The 23,980-nt window shown below is 41.0% G+C and overlaps 1 protein-coding gene across 2 annotated transcripts; it reads left to right on the top strand.

The window, feature by feature from the left end:
• The first annotated feature begins 1,668 nt into the window (after positions 1-1,668).
• npm1b (nucleophosmin 1b) lies at positions 1,669-19,335 on the top strand. Of its 2 annotated transcripts, XM_084549429.1 has the most exons (11): positions 1,669-1,867; positions 2,189-2,271; positions 3,917-4,036; positions 4,132-4,225; positions 4,418-4,509; positions 4,754-4,827; positions 4,945-4,999; positions 10,679-10,777; positions 15,583-15,672; positions 15,761-15,835; positions 16,964-19,335. In XM_084549429.1, exons 1-11 carry the CDS (start codon positions 1,771-1,773, stop codon positions 17,006-17,008), a joined length of 924 nt encoding a protein of 307 aa, XP_084405555.1. In that variant the 5' UTR covers positions 1,669-1,770; the 3' UTR covers positions 17,009-19,335. The 2 variants fall into 2 exon arrangements, with proteins under 2 accessions (XP_084405555.1, XP_084405556.1); XM_084549430.1 differs by lacking the exon at positions 10,679-10,777.
• Positions 19,336-23,980: the final 4,645 nt, after the last annotated feature.

Below are 23,980 nucleotides of genomic sequence, written 5' to 3'. Positions count from 1 at the left end.
CAAGAAGTCTATCAGTACATTGCACATTTATTCTTTGCATTAAATCTACACGACTCCGTGACAGAGAAGTGGACGTGAACAATACTGACGCCTCCTTTTGTGCACTGGATGCATGGTTTTCGTCAACTGATCAACAAACAACCGTCGAAAATCCAGCAGCATCGAGTCACTTCCAGCTGAGTCAGGCGAAGTATGAAGAGCTCTTTCAGCTGCCTGACACCGTGACTCCTCCGCTCGCCTCAACCTTTTGACCCCTCTCGACGTGCTCTCGTAACTCCATTGCGGAGCCTTGCGGTTGCACGTAAAGTATATGCACATGCTCGCATATACATGAACAAACAGCTGCACGCGGGCATGTTTGCATCCAAGGGTGCATGCAGGGACAAGAGCAAGCATGCAAATTCACAAATTGTCTTATAAGCGTGAACGTCGAGATACATTCAGGGGCGATGTGCTGAAAATATTCCAGTGCTTCTTTGATGAAGAATTTAAACACGCATACATACTTTTTAACCTGGCGCCAGAAGATGACGAGGGAAGGTTTAGTTTCCTTCCGCTGTAAGTGCAAAGCGAATGTGCTGAGTGAGTTTCACACGTACCACGTTTATACCAGCTATGAGAACAGACCTGCAGACGTGTCCTGGCAGTATATGACACATTAAGGCTTTCTCAAGCTGCCAGGCATGCATGAAGAGGGCCGGCTAATACCAGCGATGGGGCTTAGTTGCTCAATACATGCCTACCACCTGCTCATTGTGACACACTTACGGATGTGAGAGAGACATTTCACAATTAGGTAACTCAGCTGGAATATTTCAAGCATACGCTGTAGTTATTTGTTTGACGAATAGATGCCAGGAAAGTCGAGAAAGAAGAGCCACGTGAGAGTTAATTATGTCACCTCTGAAGCGGCAGTGGAAGTGTGTGTGTGTGTTTAAAAACCTGTGTCGCTGTGATGCCTTTGAGCAAAACAGCTCACCCCGGCCGCAGAGCTGCAGAATGTATGGACCTCAAAGTGAAGTCCAGTGAAGGAATTTGAATGAAATGTCTTTTAACCGCATGCACAATTAATATTCGGATTTATATTACACCCTGCCCTCAACTTAAAAGAGAGCACGTGGTCATGAATTAAATGAACAATACGTGCCTGTGTAACTTCATTGCGCACACTTACGCAGTTTAGACAAGTTTCATATTTGTTCATTTTAGCACGTGAACCTGCAATGATTTTCTTTTTAATAGTTTTTAACAACCACAGAGGACTCTTCAAGACTGCAACTGCCCCCCGGGCTGGACTTTTAATATCACTCTTTTATTTAGTCCAAACAGCTCACTAGGAAATGGACATGAGGGAGAGTATCCCAATCTTAATATAAAACCTGCAATAATTGTTCTAGGAAGCCTGTGTGAATTAGGATGACACAAACAACTACACAGAAAAAAAACAAAAAAAAACAAAACTGCAGATATTCAGAAAATGTGTGAACTTTAATCTCGCTTGTCTTATAAATTATTTTTAATAATTATTTAATAGTAGCATTTTTTAAAAAATTAATAATTTTCCTTAAAACCTTTTCAAATTTATGATTATTTTTTATTTTTTAACGCTTTTGTTTACGGAAAAGTGTCAACAATCTACATTACGACGGCGCCATCTAGTGTCCATCTATCAGAACACAATTATTTTAATATGCCCCGCCCATACTGCAACGCTATTGGCTAACGTGTTTTCCCACGTCAGTGACGTCCTGCCTCCCCATTGGCTCTGCCATGTGTCAGCCGCAGCAGTTTACGGAAGTACAACCGCCCACTACAAAGATGGAGGACGATATCTCAGATTTGAGCAGACCACAAATGTACTTGTTTGGTGAGCTCGCTTATTCTGACACAACCCGAGATTATTTGGTCGCACAATCAGGTTTACCGCCATGTTGTCATGCACCAATAGCCAAAGAACATGTTTAGACGGAGGAAGCTAGCGTAGCAGCCTGGCTAACCTGCTTTCCCCTCACTCGCGCCAATTCAGCTTCTTTTGTTAGCTAGCCGAGCATGGAGATACATGGCTGTAGCAAACAGGCAGATACTATACGCCTCTGTTTAAAATAGCTTTATGCATTTGTTTATGTTTGCGGACGGCAAATGCAGGCGTGAGTTTGTTTACACGTTGCATGTATTGTTTCCCCCCCAGGCTGTACCTTGAAATCGGACAAGAGGGAGTTCAAAGTTGACGTAGACGACGATGATACGGAGCAACAGCTGTCACTCAAAGCAGTAAGGAAGACGCTGTCTATTATTTGTTTTATTTGTAGGATAATGGTTGCAGCTTAATAATGCTGCAAAGAGACAAATGTGTTAAGTTGCACTTTGATTTTATCTTTAAAACCTTGATTTAGGTCGTTAAATTAAACCTTTATGTCCCATAACATGCTGCTAGTTTAGGTTTTTGTTGTTGTTGCTCAACATCTGTCATTTTCGTCTTAATTCCCCCTTAAAAAAACAAAAACAAACAAAAAAACGATGTTATCGATGTTAAATTGTTGTTCATGGCATCTTATTTCTTTGCAATTATAGCTGCAGATATTATTATTATTTACTATTGTTAATTAGGGCTTTTGTTGTGACATTAGCAGTCAAAAATGCTCAGAGGCTAAGAAGATGTCTTTTTAAATTTGTACAACATATAAAACCAATATACACGCTACGTAGGTTGCACAATGTGGGGAACATATTTAGAATATTTTGCATATATTGCACACACACAACACACACTCACTTGACAAAGCAGTAGGTACACTCCTGAAAACAAATGCATTTCTGCACTAGATCTTGAAACCGTGTCAGAAAGGTGGTCATTCAACTGGATGATCATTTTGGAGGCTGTGGTTTGTGGTGCTGTTAAACCGATATAAGAATAAGAAAAACATTTATTAGTCCCGCAATGGGGAAATTGCAGTTTACAACAGCTTACAGAAAATGCAGAATAAAAAATAACAAGAGCAAAAAGAGTAGCTATAAAAGATAAATAATGAAGTAGAATCGGATAGAAATTTTGCACAGATTGAATTGTAATTTGCACGGGTTGAATTGTAAAATATTGCATAGACTGGTGTCAAGCTGTTGTTTGGAAATATTGGAAATAAACAAGGAAATGTTAGTTAGTCTAACTAAAAAAAGGGTTGTCAATATAGTAGAAAAGCCTCCAAAATGAAAACTGTTCTCTCTGTTATTTTGAACAAATGCTAATTTAACGTAGTGCTGGGCTGTTTTGCAGAATGTTTTAATTTTCCCTAATAATGTGTCCCTAATAAACTGGCAAGTGCATGTATTGCCATTAGATTTGACTTAAAGTCAAGCTTTAGTTCAATAATAACTTATAATAATATATTCAAAGCATGTGATGGGGCATAACCTAACAATACTTATTGCTAAAGACAAGAATTGCTGCCAAGGTGTATATATTACAAACTCAAATAAAGCAATAAAGATGAAAAATGAATAAACTCTTGTTCAGACGAGCTATGTAGCGTATTTTTGGAACTGCACCCTTAAAATTGCAGTTTTGTTCTGATATTGATTACACTTAAATGTGTATCGAGAAAATCTTTGATACCTTATCTGGTGAAATGTCTGAAGCAGATGATGGTATACTGTCCAGTTAACTAGTAATGACATCAATGAATCATTAAATTGTATTTCAGACATTTCAGCTGTAACTGGAGCCAGTAACCTTCCTAGAAAATAAATTTTAGAAATGCCGAAACATTAGGTTGATCTCTTGAAGCCTGAACTTTAGTCGCTTCTGGGAATTCTTCCTAAATACAAAAAAAATAAAAAAATAAATAAATGGGTATCAAAAGTAGCATAAAGTTGATGGTGCCGAGACGTGGAGGTGTCGTCAATTGCGCTGCTGTTCCAGGTGTGTCTGGGAGCGGAGGCTGAGGATAAGTTCCACATGGTGGAAGTCGAGGGCCTCACTTTTGATGGGAAGAAGACCAAAGTGCCGCTCGTCGCCCTGAAACCTTCGGTCCTTCCCTCGGTGAGTCAACACTAGCTCTCACAGCAGCAGCAAAATTATATAATTAAAAAGAAATATCGTCATTGTAATTGTATTCTTTTTTTTTTTTGGTGCAGATTAGTTTGGGGGGATTTGAGATTACTCCCCCAATCACGTTCCGTCTCCAGTCTGGTTCTGGACCAGTTCACATCAGCGGGCAACATTTTGTTAGTGAGTATCAAAGCCCAGACTCGGGCTTTAACAGTTTACCACCTAACTACTGACTGTATCCTCTTCCTTCTTTCACAATGAAGGGAATGAAACCTAATTTTTAACCCCGTAATTGACACAGTCATTTTTGAGTAAACAGGATTCACTACTATGTTGTGCCATTAACCAGCGTTAACCAGCATTTCTTTGTAGGTGTGAAGGATTCCGAGGATGAGGAAGAGGAGAACAATACGTCGCCGGTGAAACGACCTGCAAGCCTGCTGTCAGGGAAGAAGCCTCCACTGGTAGTTGTCACAGTTTGTTCTTTGAATTATTTATGTACAGATCAGTTTTTAACTCCCCAAGAAAATAATCACAAAGAAAGAAATGCTCCAACTAAATTATTGTAATAAGCCCCAGTTTAATCCTGAGAGCAGGACATAGTGGTTATTTATTTGCTGCACGTCCAATGAGAGACGCTGATATAAAAAATATTTCTCTATAAAACTGAAATGATGTTTCTGATAAACTGAGTCACATTCTTTGCAGAAAAAACTAAAGATGGACTCTGATGACGACGACGATGATGACGAAGAAGACAGTGACGAGGAGGAGGATGATGAGTATGCATTTATTTATGTTGATGCCTATAATAGAAGAGGAATCTTTTTTTTTGTGCATGTGTTTGTGCAGATAAAACTGATACCGTCATGTTGAGTCCTCTTCCTGTTTCTTTGCAGTGATGATGACAGTGATGAAGATGATGCGAAGCCTGTCGGGAAAGCGATCAAAAAGGTGAGTAAGTCTGTCAGACTCTTTTGTTTTCTGTCATTCTGACGGAAAAGGTGACAACTCTCACCGTTGTCTGTTATTACCCATCGCTTTAATTGTGTCTTTAATCATAATGAGACATATTTGAGTCATAATGAATATATTGAACAAACTCAGAGTTCATATTTAGCGCTGACTGACAAATCCATTGCTCGTTGGCCTTTCTATTACTATTGCAGAGGGTTTTTCCATCTTCTCTCCTCAATTATATGAACCCCTAGCCTAGAATCTAGACGCGCCCCGAGCGGCAGTAAATTACATTTGCTTCCAGAGGCAGTCTAGTTACTCTCCGTTGACTTGAGATTTCGAAAAATCCAAGATGGACCAGGCCAATCACGAGTCGGTGGGCGGGTGTTACGCCCCTCTGCTTCCTCCATTGGCTGTGCAAGTCTTTAGCTTGTGCTTAATCATCTTAACCAGCCACACCTGAGAAGACCAAATAAAGGGCCTTGTTGAAAGAGCCCAGGGGATCACTTCAGCTGCTGAGGCTCGCTATGTCAGACCTGGTGTCTTTTTGTCTTTGTTTAAAATTAAATAAACCCTTATTTTTCTAGCTCCGTCATTTGTCTCCACTTTATGTTGCACCTCTCGAGCCGGGTCGTAACAGCAGGCTTAACATGATGACGACTGACCTGCGACCATAAGTTCCGTGAATTACGCGTGAATTCCCCATCCTGCTAGAACTACCAGAGCGATGGCTGCTGCTAGCGAACAACTTTCTTTCGAATCGGCTTTGGCCGCCACTCTGAAAGACTTGAAGTTAAGCTTTTCCTCTGAGAAAAGAACAAGAAACTGCACTGAGGTCGTTCTTACAAAAGAAGGATGTATTTGGAGTTTTGCCAACTGGATACGGCAAAAGTTTGATCCACAGCTTAAAAATGATTAATGCAGGAGAAACTCAACCTGTAGGCGAACTCATAAAAAAAGAAGAAAAAAAAGGATGCAACAAGAACTATTTAATATGTATTAGGATACGTGTTTCCACAACACATGCAAGGAACTCTCTTTTCCGTCGCTCCGACTACGTCACCTTCTTCGTTGCTCTGATTGGTTGTAGCGCTATCCTATTGCGTGGAGAGGGAGTTTGAAAGACAACCGTTTATCCCACCCCTCCGGTTGAGCCCTGTCTATGGAGAGTGCCCAGACCCTACATTTAATGTGGGTCTGGCTCGTCAGGCTAATGAACCCCTGCTCTTACTTAATCCATCGCTCATTCTCATTTCTTATGTTTTTCTTGTCCCGTAACAATAGCTGCCGTCCTCCATCCTCCATTGCGTCAAAACATCTTATTGTTTGTGAACGGCATCATGACTACTGGACTCTGTGACGAACTTAAAACACTGTCATGACTTGTTGTTATAGCCGTCTACTGATATGGCCTTTCAGTGCAGCGGCTAAAGCTAGCTACACTTCTTATTCATGTGGGATTGACAAGTGATATCTAGACATATCGAGCTAAAACTAAGCAACTGTTGTTGCTTGAGTTTTCTTGAAGATGTTTCACCACTTATCCAAGGGGTTTCTTCAGTTTTTAATCAGAACATCTGAACCAAGTGTTTGAATAAAGGAATCTGTGTAACACTGGAAAAACCCTCTCTGAAATAGGGGACGGGGGCTGAGACACCAATTATCGGCCACTTAGAACAGTTTTAACATGTGTCCCTACATTTAAACGTTTGCATATCTGCATCATCTCGTTAGAAATCTTGCTGCTGTTTGACTACTCTCGCAAAACTGTGCGGCAAGATTCGTCCACGTGTGAGGGAGAGCCAAAACATGATGACTCTGAGGCCTGTGTCAGCGTTTTAGGTTTAAATATTATGTCGACAGAGAAGAGCTCGGTATGCTAGATGTGCCAATTACAGGTTAAATATTGTGGAAATACAACAAATCTCCGAAACCTTTTGTTTTGAAATGAATCCGGAATCTTTGGTCCTTAGTCTGGACGGATGTTCCTCTTTTGGTTTGCGATCGCCGACTAATTTAAACACTGTTAAAATTTTTGGATTGTGTTATGTAATTAGACTAAGTAATATATTAGTAAAAGATAAGATAGAAGATAAATTAGATTTCTTTTCTCTAATTGCTATTTCATATTCTTTATTGTCAGGTAAAACTTTGCTAAAATAAGTTTTTGATATTTTTATTGACTCCTTTGTTCCATAGTTACCATGACTTTGTAGACCAAACTAAATTTCCTTGTAGGTCTTTAACTTAATTCTTCTTTATTTGGAATGCTTCCAATCCGTTGTTGTCCACCAGGTGTCAGGGTAGCCAACGGCTTCCCCTCATCTATATCTTTAGTGTGTAAAAGGAATTTCTCCGTGACACTGCCGTCTGCCCACTCCCCTTTTTTTTTTTTTTTTTTTTTGTTTTGTTTCTACCACATCATTTAAACCTCAGCAGAGTACACGCTATAGCAGCGTTTCATTTCAGCCGGCCCTACCCATTCCTGCACCCGCTGACCGTCCAGCTCTTCGCATGAGACACAAAACATGGAACTTTTTCATCCTGTTCGCTCATGTACCCACCTGTTTTCCGAGAGTAAAACACAGGGTCTGCGTGGTGTAATGATCGGATTTCTTCTCTGTAATCTGCTTGAATTCTCACCGTCTCACCGACAAGACCACACTCCTATGCTATACATGCACACACACACATGCACACTTAAAGGAACATATACACACTGCACACATGCACATTTAAATGTGTAAGTATGCATGCACACTTGCATTAATGCACATATTCTGCAAACATTAACAGTGCATATCTACAGTTCATATGCAGAGAGGCACACACACACACACACACATGCACGCTTCAGTTATGGGAAACATCTTCAACCATTTTTCTGAAACACTGCATATCTTTGTCCCTCTGTCATCCCACTGTTAATATGATTGCTCCTTTTTATCGTTTCTCATGCCATTTCAGCTTTGCACCTGGCTTTCGCCTTTGAACACTTGTTTTGCGTGTTACTACAATCGCTTGCAAGTGTGTGGGTGCGTGTGTGTGTGTGTGTATTTGCCTCATTTTTACGTCGGTGTCTGTTTGTGATTTCGTTTTTTTTTTTTTTCTTAAAGCACGCTATCCAAGTGCAAACTGTGCCAGGCAAAAAGATCAAAGCAGGGCAGATGCGCATACCTGCGACGTGAGCGCCGATTCTTCCCTCAGGGTCAGATGACAGCTGAGCATTTCTGTCACCTGTTGATTTATTCTGTTGTCTTCTCTTCCACCTTCTTCCCTCCATGACCTTAATCCTCCTCCTTTTTTTTTTTTTTTTTTTTATAACCTTTTTTCTCTTTAGCTCCATAGCTACTCTGTCTCATTCTTTAATAATGAAAGCACAAAGCACTAGAGCGGCGTAGGGCTGGGAGCAATTATTTTTTTGACTTCTAATTCAGCTGTGTCTGAGGATAAAATTAGTTTTCCTTTTGTTGTCAAACCTCAGTACTGTACTGAGTATCAAACGTTGCACCAAATGCTTGTTCACATGAATGTAGTTTACTTGTTCTTTGATCAGATATTTTTGTACTGGAAATGAGGACACAGATTGTCAAAATGTCTGTTGTATAGATGCTTGCTCTTAACGTCATGTATTGGTACTAAGAGCCCTCAGCTGGTGACGACTTTTCAAGCATCTAAACTGAGCTCGAGTTTCGACTTGTGTGTCCGCGTGGACTTTGGTTTAATGTTTCCTTCTCAGTCTGAAGAGCAAAACGCATTTATGAAGATCATGTTCAATTATGATCTACATCCCTTCGGATGTGTTCTACGTCCTGTAAGATCCTGGCCTTTATTTGACCCTTCGTGTGATTTCGACGGCATCGCCATGACAAGAAACATCATTACTTTAGGCAGTTGTCATAGGTTTGGCCACTGACGAGGAGCTTGGCAATGCCAGTATTTTCACTGAGAACAAAGCACACCAATGTTATGAGAAGGCAACTGCTAAGTGAAACTGTGTTTAATGAGTCCTTTGCATAGTGAGGGAGGATTTACATCACAGGAAACCTTTCCTGGAAACCACGAGAAAATTGTTTTTGCCGCTGAGGTAGAACTTTCTGATGACCCAGTGTGACCCAAAGACTTCTTTCAACACTTACAAAATGCAAGGCAATGACTGTACTTGCTTCAAAAGGTCAACACTTTTTGGTATTTCCGTGGGTGTTGGTTGCTTTTTTGGTAGAGGCACGGATATTCACATGGTCAACATATTATTGACTTCAAAATATAGATTTCATTCTGTTGTGAATTCATGAAGATGTTTCTCTGCTCACAGTCCTTCATGCATCAGTACACCACCGATCTGAAACAGAAAGAAGCTTAGAAACCTCGCCTTCTTATATTACCATGTATCGCTGTAGGGAATTGCTTGCGTAATTGCCTTGTAGCAATTTTGTCAACACAGGCAATTACACTTCTAGTCCATTCCAAGGTGAATACCAGTGATTGCAAGGAAAGGGTTGGTGCTCAGGAAATGCAGGTACTTGCCTCGGCTATTACAAGGTAATTACACAGGTGACTGAGAGCAATGGAAACCTGACGGGAAGGCCTCCAGTGTGGAGAACAATGACAGGTTATTGGGTGCTAAGTACCTGATCAGTGTGAAATTACCAAGTATGTCTAGTGTTTCCTCTGCAGTTTTAGCACAGGTGTCTTTAGTGTGGCCTGCATTGAATGAACTCACGTTGATATTTAATCAGAATAAACTATTGAGGCCACCCTTGTTTTCTTAATTACAGAATGGACAGTTTTTGTATAGTGCAGATGTGACATTATTAATGAGCGATTAAAGCTGATTACCTGCACATCTTTTAGCCTTTGTGAAACCTCTTCACTCACTGTGTCATACAGTTTGGGGATGGAAGATTCGCACAGCGTTTGCGACCTGGCGAACTGTACCGTGGCTCTGGATGACCCAATAAGTGGCATAATTCCTAGTTTTCCATAACGGTCATAAAGACTAGTGAGTTTGACAGCTTTACCAGTTATCTATGTCAGTTTTGGCCGGTCTTTGTGGAATTTTCTGTGTCGCTATAATGCAGCTTCCAAAGTTTCCTGCTCTAGTTGGTCCCTTTTCTCCCCCTTCACCTTGCTGAACTCCTGGTGTACTTTCACAGGAGGCGTATTGAAATGTTCCCTATGATTGCTGATGTTAAAATTGACAATTGACCAGTGACGCTTCAAATTTAAAGGCTTTACTGGTGCACATTGTAATGTTTCTTGTGTGTTGCTGCTGTAGATTTTATCTTTATGCTGCTATAGCATTTAGTTTTATTGCTGCTGTACCAGAGAACTGTATTTTGTTGATTTTTTTTTACCGTACAGTGACAATAAAACGTGTAAACGTCGGTACACCCAAAACTGAGGGGCGTTTCCAGTACTGTTATTGGTTGAACAGCAAGGAGACGCTTGTTTTAATGTCCGACAACAGAAAAATAGTCTCAAAGCATAATATTAATGAAAAGGAATCACAGTCACCGTTGTTATCAACAGGAATGTGATATGTATTTGGTGTATAGAGGGTCAAATTCTGGTTATTGGTTCACAATACCAAAAAAAATAAACAAGATTGTTATAGCACACACATTTATTTGAAACTCAGTGAAGTCTTACTTGAGATGTTACTTGTTCCCTCAGAGTCCAGAGCCTTCAACTAAGAAAGCCAACAAGACTCCAGTGAAACAAAATGGCCCTGCAGGAAAACCTTCAGGATCAGAGGTCAAACCCCAGATTAAGGTATACAAAAAGGCTGCTTCTTTCTGTTTACTTTTGGTTATTTAAATTATCTAGCCATTGTACCTGGAATCAGTTAAGTTTTTATATAATGTTTATTGAAACATACAGAAAGACAATAGTCACTTATCATTGCAGAAAGGGGGATAATCTTTTCTGCACCTAGCCTACTTTTGAGATTATTTCAAAATTAGTTTGGAAATAACATAGCTAGATTTGTGTAGCAGGCCAGATTAGATTTAGATTAATTGCTTCTGCAGTCATGGGTCGACTAGAGTCAAAGCCTGCTGCTCTATTCCTAATGAAAGGTAGCATGTCACTTTTAGAAGTATGTGATAGAAGGATGAGTAATGAAAATGGGAGTTTCAAAAAAGAATAAATGAGCACAGCAGAGATTTAAAACCTCCTTCTCCTTTGCAAAAAGACTTGGATCTCCCATTACCTGCAGTATTTTTGAAGTGAAACCCTGACGTGGCATGCAATCGAAGTTGTATTACGCAATGCATTTCCAAACAAAAACCAACAGAACCTTTGATTTTTGCATAAAATTACTTCTGCTCAAACCCGATGCTGAAAATACCTTCTATATAGAGCATAGGCTAAGCTAATTGTTTGCATTTATTGCCAGTCTCTAAGAAAATGCAGGAAAAAAAAACAAAAAAACTTGGAGAGCCTTCTCATTCCAATGCCAAGGAATGTGATAAATGCACGTTGCAATTAGCTCAACCTGATAGTTAATTTCTTGGATGGAATGTCTTGGACAGCCGCCTCTCAAAACCTACAGCTTGAACTCTGCCCGTCTTTAAGCAAACACACCTGACCTCTAAACAGGTTTCCTGGGGGCGAGGTTTAAACCCCCGACCTCTTGGCTTGACCCCGCCGTCTTGAGTTGCAGCCAACTTTGATGCCCCTCACCCCTCTGCGGCTCTCGTACAAATCAGGGGGGGAAAACAAATTGGCAAGCAGGTTTGCACGTTTTCAGAAAGGATGTTACTGTGAAGGAAAATACTTGGACAGAAAGTCAGTTTAGATAAAGCGTTACTTTCTGGCATGCTAACGCTGTCTGCTCCCGTGATAAAACATGACTCGCACCGAAGGCAGAACATCTAACACACACTTGCACACTCGAGGCACATGAGAAAGCTGTCATTTCTCGTCTGACGCCTTGACAGAAAGCTTTGTGATTTTTGTCATGTTAAACACTAAGCCGCAGGATTGCTAAACTCCTGAGGCGAGAGAGCAATCCCCCTGAAGGGGGAGCGTTCTTGCTGTGTGGGTGAGTGCTGCACATTCTGCAGTGGCTGTTGTCCAGACATAGCACAGCGGCTCCTGAAACGCTCTTGGGGATTAGCCTACACCGAAACCATCCCGCTAGTTCAACTCTCTGGCCTTTGGTGCTTTGACTTCTCCCGTCCCCTCTCCACTTCTTCACAACTGTTCCCTCTCTACAACCTCTTCACACCCCTCACTTCCTGGACACACCTTCTCCCAATTGCTCTCATTACCAGCGTTTGATGTCTGGTGCAGCTTGCGCTTCCAGATGCCCCTGAGGAGCGAGGAAGCGGGCGTGGATGTCTGTTTTTTTTTTTTTTTCTTTCCTAAATGCAGGTGACTGGTCATTAGATTGGCTTGTCAGATCTGCTGCCAGTACCGCAGTTCTCACCTCTCAGAACCCAGCGTGCTTCGGCACCTTCTTGTGTAACAGGCTCGACATGAGAACCTGCTAACTCGAGTTGTGCTGATCTGAAGTAACTTCATCTTGCAGCTGGTGTCCTTTGATTGATGGGTTTGGAGAAGCTGATGCCTTCAAGCACACGTCACAGTCATAAAGTTGTTAACCACTTCACTCAGCCTTATCCCAAAAGGGTGTGAGTCATTGTTTCAGTGACTGATTGACATGTGTTACAGCAGGTGCCTATTAAGTTAGCGCTTACCTGTATCCACTGTGAGTTTATGGATGTTTGCTTCTTATGATTTTACAGTTTGGACCTGAAAACTCCATGTCCAGACGGCCAACATATGTACAGACACTCATACATACATATATATAGGATTAAAAGGATGATGTTTCCCTCACACATATTCCTCTAAGCTTCTCATTCCAGCAAAGTGACAACTATCCCTGGACAGGCTTGATGAGCAAAGGTGTCACAACCATGTGTTTGCACTGGATTGAAGACGAGAGACTGCATCAAATGATAGCGTGCTTGTGATTAAGTTTCATGGCATCTGTAATCAGCGTCTGGCCCAGATGAAAAAGCTTGCTGGCTTTGTGTGTTTATCAGCTGTTTCAAGTCCACAGCTGTCCTTTGGAAGTAGAGAGTTGCCCGTAAATAATAAATACGTAGTGCATTTGTCTGGCCAGGAGCCAGCGGCATATGTTTTTTTTTTTTTTTTTTGTAGTGTGGTATGTTTGACTCAAGGTTTTGTTAATTTTATACCTTTTGATCTCTGCTATAAAATGCAGCTCTCTTGGGGACAGGGACAGATTATTGCATTTTTTTTTAACACGAAGGAGAATTAACTTTCCTAACATTGTTCCCTTGTGTTTAACTATTTGAAGCCAAAGTCTTGCTTTCACAGCCGGCCGGTGCTAAAGTGGTCTTAAAGGAATCACATTACTTTTTACCCAAAAATTTAAGCACTGGGGTTGGGCATGGAGAACAAGGCACGTTATTAAATCGGTTCATTATGTATAAGAAGAAACGACTTGTTTGATTTATACATGTCCCACTCGAGAATGTCCACTCCTAGATTTGACCTATTGAGCCGTTGCAATTCAAATTTATTTATATAGTGTCAGTAACAATACAAATGGTCTAATGGACACTTTACAGAACCCAGATCCTGAAACCCACAGAGCAAGCTTTAAAGACTCCCTTTAGAAACCTTGAGGAGAACCGAGTAGAGAACAAACAGAGGGAAGAGAGAAGGAAGCTGCTAAATTCATACATGTATCTACATGAAGCACACATGCAGCTTACAAATATTTTTATTGGTCCTGCATCGGTGGGTGAGAAAAAGTACTTGGTGGGTATACAGTGCTCATAAATTTACATGACATCTGCGTCAATTTGACATTTGACAATTTGACTACGACGACAGACCACAGTGACGCAGACCACAAGAGCTGTGATTGGTCCGCTTGGTAGTAGCGTGTTTCCGCTTTAGTATTTCCGGCCGCTTCTCCAACTCTGCAATTTCCTAATTGATTGTTTTGGATCAATAAAGATGGAACACATTGAGGAAAGGTAAACTGAGGAGGTTCAGAGACAAAAAAACATTTGTTTGACTCGTCTTCTGTGAAATTTCAGCCAAAGTTTCAGTCGCCATTGTTGAAAGTGAAGCAGGAAGTAGAAACTTAAATTTACTGGCAAAGAAGTCACAGCACCGACTAGTGTTTGGGTGGCATAGTTGCAGGGCGAGCCAGACTGACGAGCGCACAAGTATAAAAGACTTGCACCGGCAGGCTACGTACGTAGGTTACGTTGTCCATGTCCTGCAGTACTTCAAAATGAGCCTTAAGAACAGCATTTTGTGTTTGCGACGTGGCAGATCAGAGCCAAGCAAATGCAGTGCATGGCACAGTATAGCACATATGTTTATTTATCACTTTATATAGTAATTTTAATTCGTTTTTTTCTTAGTGTCTTGGCTAATATGAAAGCACTTTGAATTATGAAGCAAGAACTGTTATTTTAAGCTAAAATCTAATAAATGAAAACCTTGTTGGTGCCATTCTGCACCCTTTGAAACACAGCGTAGAATAGAAACAATCAGAAACTAAAACCATGGCTGTCCATTTGCTCAGTAGGTTTTTTTGTTGTTTTTCGACTTGCAGTGTAAGGAGTTGCTCTGCACATGGCTTCTGTTGTCTTTCAAAATGCGTCTCTGGCTATCAATGAAACCCTGCAATTTCACTGGATTCCACACTGGCTTAGCGTGTAGGGACAGGCTCCACGGCTTGTGTAACATGCAGTCACAGCGTATGGCGTTTGTGTGTGCGTTGTTGTTGTTGTGCCACATTCAGACACTTCCTAATTGAGGACCTCTGGTTCCCGTGGCTGCCTGGGTCTGGACACACCTGTGGGTCTGCTAGTTCACTGCTCATGCTGCTCGTATCTTCACAAACAAAAGGGAGTTTTCGTGTTTTGAAAGAGCACCAATAATGTCACCAAATGGAGGGGCTGCTTGTTATGGTGTTTTTTAGGCTTCGTCATTCACATTGAAAAGAAAACTTGTCGTCTTACCTAGAAAAGTCATTAATTTGATATCAGTATGACATTTATGGGAAAACGAGCCTAAGAACAATCGTTGAACTTGGACGTTTTCCTCTTAAATTCGGTCATTAGACTTTTGCATCAATGGAAAAAACACATCTGACCATGTGCATTGCGTATTGGAGAGTCGGGGCTTGCCCTCGCCTGCTTGCAAACCATAAAAACATAATTTGTACCTGATGTATTTCTAAAATAAATAAATAAATAAATAAAATGGTGTAATTAGGCTAGAATTTGTTGTCCTTTCTAATGCTTTTATCATCTTCCAGCTGGTTGCCCACGCCAAGCCTGTAAACACAGGCCTGGGACTAAGTGGGTCATGATAGGGCTGAAGCTCAGACTGGCCTATTGGTCGGTAAATGAATTCATCAACGACATGTCAGAATGAACAATGGGGTTTAAATGGAAACTTATAACTTACAGAAAACTAGAGGAAAAGAGGATCTATTGTGGTGTATCTACAACTATAACTCTGTCTCTATTTGACATATCAACCAGTGTTCTTATCAAGCTAATATATTTTTCAAGACACCTGCCCAAGGAAAAGACAAACCCCAGCCTGGCCCGTCTAAATCTCTGCCTGAGATTAAGAGCAAGTTGTCAGCGGCAGCCAAGGAGGTGAGGCTGTCATCCTCTTTTTGCAAATTATCCCTCCTAATTGAATGTTTGACAGTTAAGATGATGATTTAACTGCCTTTATCTGCAGGGGAAACCTCTACCGAAGACCGAGCAGAAGTTTGAGAATTATGTGAGGAGCGCATTTAAACTCTCAGACAAAAAAGTAAGTAATCATCGCACAAATATGGCAGCTTCAGTTTGTTCTTTGCTTCTCATTCTTTTTACATTTACTGTTCATTAATAGAGTTTAAAATCTCTCCATTCGGTGTCATAAACAGTCATCCAGGGGAAGTTGTTTACTGCCAGGTTTCGTGAAGTATTCCTCCTGTCGCTGACTCTTAATAGCTGTGGGCACATTTACAGCAAACCTCATTTTTGCTTTAAGAGCTTGTTGTTATGCAGGAATGCATCATTGTTCCGTAGCACTGTCCAGTGCGCCTCAAATGTCTCTGCAGCACGGTGCGTTCTCTTTGAATTATATTCATTTTGTGTCGGCGGGCTCTTACGAGATGAAATGGGAGTACACCTGCCAAGGCAAACTCTTTCTCAGTGATTTACTAGAGTGTGTGTCTTTTGTAGCCTTAATGAAGGGACTGGTGGTATGTGGATGGTACCAGTCTTTTTCACATTCAAGGCCTTTGACCAAATGCAGGACTTAAATCTTTCCTAATGCCGCTTGTCTTCTCAGAAGAAAAACAACATCCCCAGCACATTATTTGGCAGAGAATTAATTCATCACCCAAAACCCTTAGATGACCACTGCAGAGTAAATTATTCTAGGAAATGTGTGCAATGGTAAAGCTGTGTTTTTGGTATCGAAGCACCTGTTAGATGGCGACCCTTTTGAATCACACTATTTGAACACTCATTTGCGACTGCATTGCGGCGTTAACTGTACAGTTATGAGAGCAGGTGAAAGCTCTTTAGAGCAGCACAGGGGCTGGGTGGACAAGGGAAAGAGTGGGGGTGGAGTTGGGTCGGCGAGAGCTTGTTGATCCCAGTGTGTAGAAACATCTGTGGAAGTGCTTTGGTTTCATCAGCCAAGGCTGAGATCTGTCAGACCTGGAGCACCTAGTCATATACTCTGGTATGTACTGCTGCCCCCACCCAACCTTCGTCGTTCCCCAACCGCCCCATCTAAACTCAGCGTTCCCACAGGCGAGACGCACAAAAGCATGTTGTAGTAAAAGTGAGTCATATGTCTCATGCTGTATAGCACTTCATTTGGATGATTTATAATTTCTTTCTCTCTTATTCTGTTGTTACCCCTCTCCCCTCTCACCTTCCTCAGGTGGTCAAGGATCTCTGGAGTTTTGTGCAGACACTGAAGAAGTAACGTACATCTATGTTTTAACATTTGTATATTTTGCATCCTGCAAGACATTTAAAGGCACAGTCGGCGACATTTCCTACCCAGCCTCATCCTCTCAGCACAGCGGAGGACTAGAATCGGAAAGACTTGAGTGTTCAAATTTAGGTAAGCCATTAGTGCGTGCGTTCAGGTGTCATTTGTTAGATGCAAAGCAACTAATTTAGCTGGTTCGCTCACTCATTTGCTCATTCATGTTTAGCAGACTGCAGATGTTTCAAAAGTTGAAGCTTTGTTCAGCACTACCAGCTATGTCCTATGGATGTCTATGTCGCTCTCTGCAGGAAAGCTAACAAATGCGTCACTTGCAAGTAACAAACATTGCATCCAGAGATTTTACTTTTAAGTATTCAAAGCCAGAAATAGAAAAAATCTTCGACCCAGATCCTGAACCTGTTAGTTATTTCTAATTGTTTGTACACCGTCTTCGTCATATTCTCACACAGAAGGACTCATCAATGACACATATTACAGCAGATGGTGTAAATGTCAGATTACAGAAGTCCTTCCTTTGCCTTTAGAGAGCGAGATGGGCATAACAGCACCTGACTTTCTTCATGCACTGGTAGTGTGGCCTGTCTTTGAACCAACGGGTCCAGAACTGTTGCACTTGATTTTGCCTGAAATTGGTTTCGGGGGCTTTGCATCTGTGACACTGTGCATCCTTAGTCCAGTCAAAAATGCAATAGGAGATATTGCAGAATGTGCCTTTAAATATCTCTACTGTAAACTGAGGTAAAGAGCAGTCCCAATTTGTGTGAATCTGAGCAGTATATGCAAGGGTGCTCAAGACAAATGATGTATGTAAAAGGGTAGTTTGAGAGTTGGAGGATCTTCTATCATCAGCCAGTGACGATACCTTTTGTTTTGTTATTTTAGCTTCTGTCTAGATTTACAAAGCATTTTTTTGCTCCGAGCATGCTCACAGATTTATTATTTTTTGTCTGGCGTATTGTCATTGCTTCGCTTGTGCAGATACTTCTACAGTGGGATTTATTTTTAAACTGTGTCACTCAGTTTGGTTTTAGCAATTCCTGCAGAGCAATATGCACTAACAATTTGGCCAATGAAGGAAAGTCATACAACTGCGTATGTAAACCAATTAATGCATTGTATTACAGTAACGTTTATGTATCTGCTGGGATGTGAGCAGTTGCAACACAGCTGCTGGTACATATCTGAAGAGCAGACAAGTACATATTCTTCCCATGTTTCTACCAGGATCTTCACCGTTAACTTGTTGTTCCTTCCAGTGATTTAAGCTGAAAATCATTTCATCAACTCGTCTTCACGAGTACGACACGACCCATAAAACCAGCACAGATGCCCAGACTAAAAGGCTCGTCTTTACATTACATACGAAAATAAAGTTAAAAACAAGGCGATTACATTGTTAAGAATATTTACGAGTTGGCACGGACACTGTTTTCAGTGTATTTCAGTTTACTCTAAAGCAGATTATAAGCATGTGATTGAGCTTATTTAAGTACGACATAATCATAAGGTATACACGAGAAGATTACATCAGAGTAACATGATATCACCACATAAATAGCTGCGTAATTGTTCTCTATCAGTGCTCAGATGACAATAAGCATGCGCTCGCTCTGAGCTTAAAATGTGTTTATGATCCTGTAAAAGGCATTTTAAGAGCCAAATGTTGGCAGATGTATGCCGTCCTAAGCCAGTCAAATTGTTCGGTTCCTCTGCTGCGTCGTCTTTTAAAAGATAGTTAAAAATCCTTTGCTGCAAACTTCAATACTTCAGTTGATAATGAAAATGGCCCTGGTAATTTACCTGAATCTCAAAATTGAATGTAAGTAATGTCCTTTTTTTGTAGCGAGGCTTCAGTAGCGGCAGGTTGTTTATTTCTTTCTTTTTTTGGTTTGTAGAAGTTTATAAAGGCAGAGTTCTTTATCAGTGGTTTTTAATTCTTCCATCTTATCAGATGTTTTTTGTTTTTTTCTGTAAAAATATCTTATGCTTTTATTTGCAACTCCGGCAGCTGAACTGAACGAATACATTTTAAGTTTCTGCTTAATCTGATCTTTCTCATGGCTGTGTTTGCAGCTTCAATTCTGTTATCATGGTCTTTATTGGAGATGTGTTCTAGTTTGGTATAAACATGTTGTGAGTATAAACCCATTTTTTAAAACCAAATGTCTGGAATTATGTCAAGATTTTGTTAACCTTTCATTTTCACTCTGCTGTTTGTCATCCTTTGATTCTGTACTGAGTAGTTATGAAGTAGTAGTAAATATCTCTCAGTAAACGTCTTTGTTTAAAGCCCCTTATGTTGAGTTTTGCTTTTTTGTATTTAGTGTAATTACAACGCTACTTCAACTCTCTGGATTTTCAGTAGTAGTAGTTTGGACCAACCATGGTATCGGACCAAAGTAGCTGTGGTTTGCACCAACCAGCCACAACATTAAAACCACTGACAGGAGAAGTAAATACCATTGACCATCTTGTGACAATTCAATGTTCTGCTGGGGAACTTTTGGACCTGGCATTGGTGTGGATGTTACTTAGACATGTAGCACCCACCTAGACCAGACCAGGCTGCACCCCACCCCATAGCAATGACACTCCTTGATGGCAGCAGCCATCCCCAGCAGGATGCACAAAAACTCAACTCAAAAAAACATGAAGAACAGCACAAGGTGTTGACCTGGCCTCCAAATTCACTAGATCCCAAACTGATCAAGTATCTGTGGGATGATCCACAGAGGCCCCTCCCCTCAAAGGCCCCCACTGACAACATTCTGTTGCCAGACACCACAGGACACCCTCAGAAGGCCCATGTCCATTCTCTGATGAGTCACAACTGTTTTGGAGGCACAAGGGAGGCCTGCACAATATTAGGAAAGTGGTCATAGTGTAATCCCTGACCAGTGTATTTTCCTTTATTTATTTGATTAAATCTACATGCAACATTTACTTGAATAAAATAAGTTCTAGTTGGTTTTGGTCACATTCTGTTCTGTTTACCTAGAACGAGACTAAACATTAGCCTTGTATAGATATTTCTGTCGTCACAGGTTTCGCTCTTGCAGCAAAAATAGATGATCATAATCAGCAACTCAACTGAAATATACATGATCAACAATTATTTGTATCTTGGGAGTTCCACCAAGCATGGCTGTTGGACTGTTTGAATTTGGAAAAGGCGCAACTGGGGTGTAAATATTTGTTTTAATTAATTGTATTTCATCTTGTTTGTATAGCAAATGCTGTGTGTCAACATGACATTCATTCATGTCAAATATGCAGCATTCACATAGGCCTCAACCTGTAAAGCTGACTGGTGCAATTGCTTTGTTAATGCTACACGAATTTGGTTAACCACTAAGTACTAGAAGTCAAGCATAAACGTCCTCGTTGGATGGCGTGCTTGTTAGGTTGTCCAAACCTTGTGTATTTGTTTTTCTGCCATTTATCACTGCTTTGAAAAACTTGGATTTGACTTCTGAGGTGAACACTCGACTGATGTTTAGCAGTTTGTCAGTAACTTTGTTGGTTCAGGGTTTACAAGTTGATGAGGATTTGTCATGAAGAAATAGCTAGGAAGCATCTTTGGCATTTTCCAAAGTTGCACCTCTGTGTTGCCAAGTGAAAACTCCTTTATTTACTGATGATTCATATTTTGAAATCAAGTTCACTGAAGAGTTTCTAACCATCTCCAGTGGGTTGTGGTTATGTTTTTTTTGGCAAACGTCTACCAACATCTGGTTATTAAAGACCCAAAAAAAACCAGAACGCTTGAAATTTGCAAACCACAGATCAGCCACAACATTAAAACCACTGACAGGAGAAGTAGATAACATTGATCATCTTGTGACAATCCAGTGTTTTGCTGGGAAACTTTTGGACTTGGCATTGGTGTGGATGTTACTTAGACATGTAGCACCCACCTTGACCAGACCAAGCACCCCCACCCCATAGCAATGACACTCCTTGATGGCAGCAGCAACAGTTTAGGAACAACTAAAAAAAAAAACATGAAAAAAGCGCAGGGTGTTGACCTGGCCTCAAAATTCACTAGATCCCAAATTGTAGAAGTATCTGTGGGATGATCCACAGATGCCCCTCCACTCAACCCATAGGGCCCCCACCCCCCACCCCACCCCACCCCACTCCACTCCACTCAACTCCACTCAACTCCACCCCACCAACAACATTCTGTTACCAGACACCACAGGACACCCACAGAAGGCCCATGTCCATTCTCTGATGAGTCACGACTGTTTTGGAGGCACAAGGGAGACCTACACAATATTAGGAAGATAGTTATAATGTTATGCTTAATCATTGTATGCCCTCAATATTCAAATCTTTATCCATCTTTGGTGTCACCACTGGGTGGCACTGAAGTCTAGGCGTTAACTTCAAAGCCAGTCTCGGTAATGATATAAATTGATTAAGCCTTTACCTGAAGCGTGAGTCAACCATTACTTCACTGCCAGCTGAACAATTCATGCCCCTCGGCCACAAGGAAGTGAGGCGCACTAGCGGATGCAGCCACGGGATGACGCACGATTTTATGTTCCAAACAAGACGACTGAGAGGCACGTGGAAATCCCCCCCATTGTGGTTGACTTGAATTCCAGTCCAGGGTTTGACTGAACCAGCCCGGAGGTATTGACACACACACACACGCACACACACACCAGAATCCCAAAGCACAGCCACATATATGTAAAGAATGGTTGGCAAAGTTTTCTCAGCGTACACCTGTGGAGAAAAAAAAAATGGGAGAATTGACATTTGCAGGATTTACTTCCACCAGAGCGACCAATAACTAGTTGGATGCCAAGTAAAAAGGATGTCTCCAGGAAAAAAAAAAAAAACAGAAAATCCCCCTTCAGCAGCGAGCTAGACGAGGTGCAAACTCTTAATTTAGTAAAGGACAAAGTGCAGTGGTTGAGGAAGCAAAAAAAGGTGGCGTGAGAACCCTTAATTCTGGTGGTATCTTCTCAACCATTCAAGGACATGATCTCATCTTCTCTGTCTTCATCTTTCTCATTGAGACAGTTTTTTTTTCCACTATTTAATTTCCTATTTGGATAAACTGACCCTTTAACAGTCAGCGCCTCTCTCTTAAGAGTTAAACCGCACAGACACAAGGCAGGTGTGCGGTACGTGCGACAACGCTGGTATCGGTACCCACCGCGTGCCAGCCAAATCCAGCATTAGGGCCATTAGGGAAATATCGCCCTTTTCTTTAATCCAGGCGTCACGCGATATGAGACAGGACGGTCATGATTCTGAGCATTTTGTGAGTGTGCGTGTCCTGTAAGAACAGGTGTGTTTTGTTTGTAAGTGTATTTGTGCCTCCTTGTGAAGAGAGTGTAAGGGTGGCAGAGGACGGGCAGTTCTTGCTGTGTAAACCCATCTTGTACAAGCATCTGCCAACAGCCTGAAGTGTGTGTGTGTGTGTGTATGTGTGTGTGTGAGAGATCTTGTACAGCTATCTTTCTGAGGACCAGTTTTTAGTTTTACACCTTCGGAGTGAGGACATTTGTGCAAAGTGAGGACATTTTGTCCGCTCCTCACTTCTGTACAAGGCTGTTTCAGGGTTAAGTTTTAGTTAAAGGTAAAGGGTAAAGGTTAGGGTAAGGATTCCTTACAAAGATAGCCATACAAACGTTTGTGTGTGTGTGTGTGTGTGTATGTAGAGGGAATGGACTAAATGATCTTGTGCCTGTTGTCAATCACTTGTACTGTTCAGAGGCATTTTAGCACAAACTAAACATGGCTTTTGATCCAGGGATGTTGCGTTCCCTGCAACTATAAAGACAGCGTGCACCAATATGTGTTTTCTCAGCACTTAGAGGAGTGTAATAGGAAAGAGGAGGAACAGTAGATAACATCTAATAGGCTCAAGCTGTTCCTGTACAGCAAACAATCTTTGAGCAATCTGTTGTAAAAGCACACACATCACACCTTTGTATAGTTTTGTAAAAACCTTTGTAGCACTTTTGAAGGAATTAAATGCTTGTCAAGAAGAATCAAGATTCTTGATTCTATTATTAGATGCTTGTGCAACTGAAACTGTGTAATACAAGTGAAAAATAATAGTTTAACAAAACATCTAGCTAGGCTAAAATGCAAAAAGAGAAACCATCCAATTGTCTCAGTTTATACACTCCTTCTTTTCCACTGTCTTTTGAATACTGGTTTTTATCTGAATTTACCTGTTCATTGATCCATGACTGAAAAAAAAAAAAAAGAATAGTTAAAACATTAGTGCAGAATTTTATACATAAAAATGAATGTTGGTTACATTCAAACCCTTCCCATATTTACCCAGCGCTAGTTAAGTTAATGAGGCAGTTTTAAATCTGGCGTCTTAAGAGAGGAACAAAGGTAGCAATGGAGACGGAATAGTCTGCAGCAGCTATAAGTAAAGCATAGTCTGTAGTTGTGGATGCAGCAGTTACGAATGCAACTGTGGTTCTATGAGTTCAGAATCTCTGGTGGGCTGGAGAAAGGAAATTTAATCTAGGAAGCTTCCAAGAAACATTTCAGGTGCTGCAAATGAAAAGGAAACTCTGCGTTCAGACGATTGATTGTAGTTGAAAAAGAAAGGCGGGAAAGACGAACACGGATTACCATTCCTGTTAAAGAAGACGAACTGTCACTTGTATGTCTGTAATTCCCCTCACTGCCAGAAGGGGGAGATACAGAGTTTCCCATACGACTCCAAACGTAGCCTGAACTAGTTTAGGTTTATAAGAGCTAACTCCAAAGTCAGATTGACATTCAACAGTTTTGTTGATACTTTATTTAATCTCACATATATTTGTTCATAGAATGCCACGTCTTAACAGCTACATGTTTGGTATTTGAACTGCACAGCTTGCTGCTATTTATCGCTAAATCCAATATATCCGTTATTAGGGTAATTTAAAGATGGGCTGATACAAAACGCATGCT

This window comes from Chelon labrosus, assembly GCF_963514085.1.
Source record: "Chelon labrosus genome assembly, chromosome: 8".
NCBI lineage: Eukaryota > Metazoa > Chordata > Actinopteri > Mugiliformes > Mugilidae > Chelon > Chelon labrosus.
This window is presented reverse-complemented; position numbering and strand designations above follow the sequence as displayed.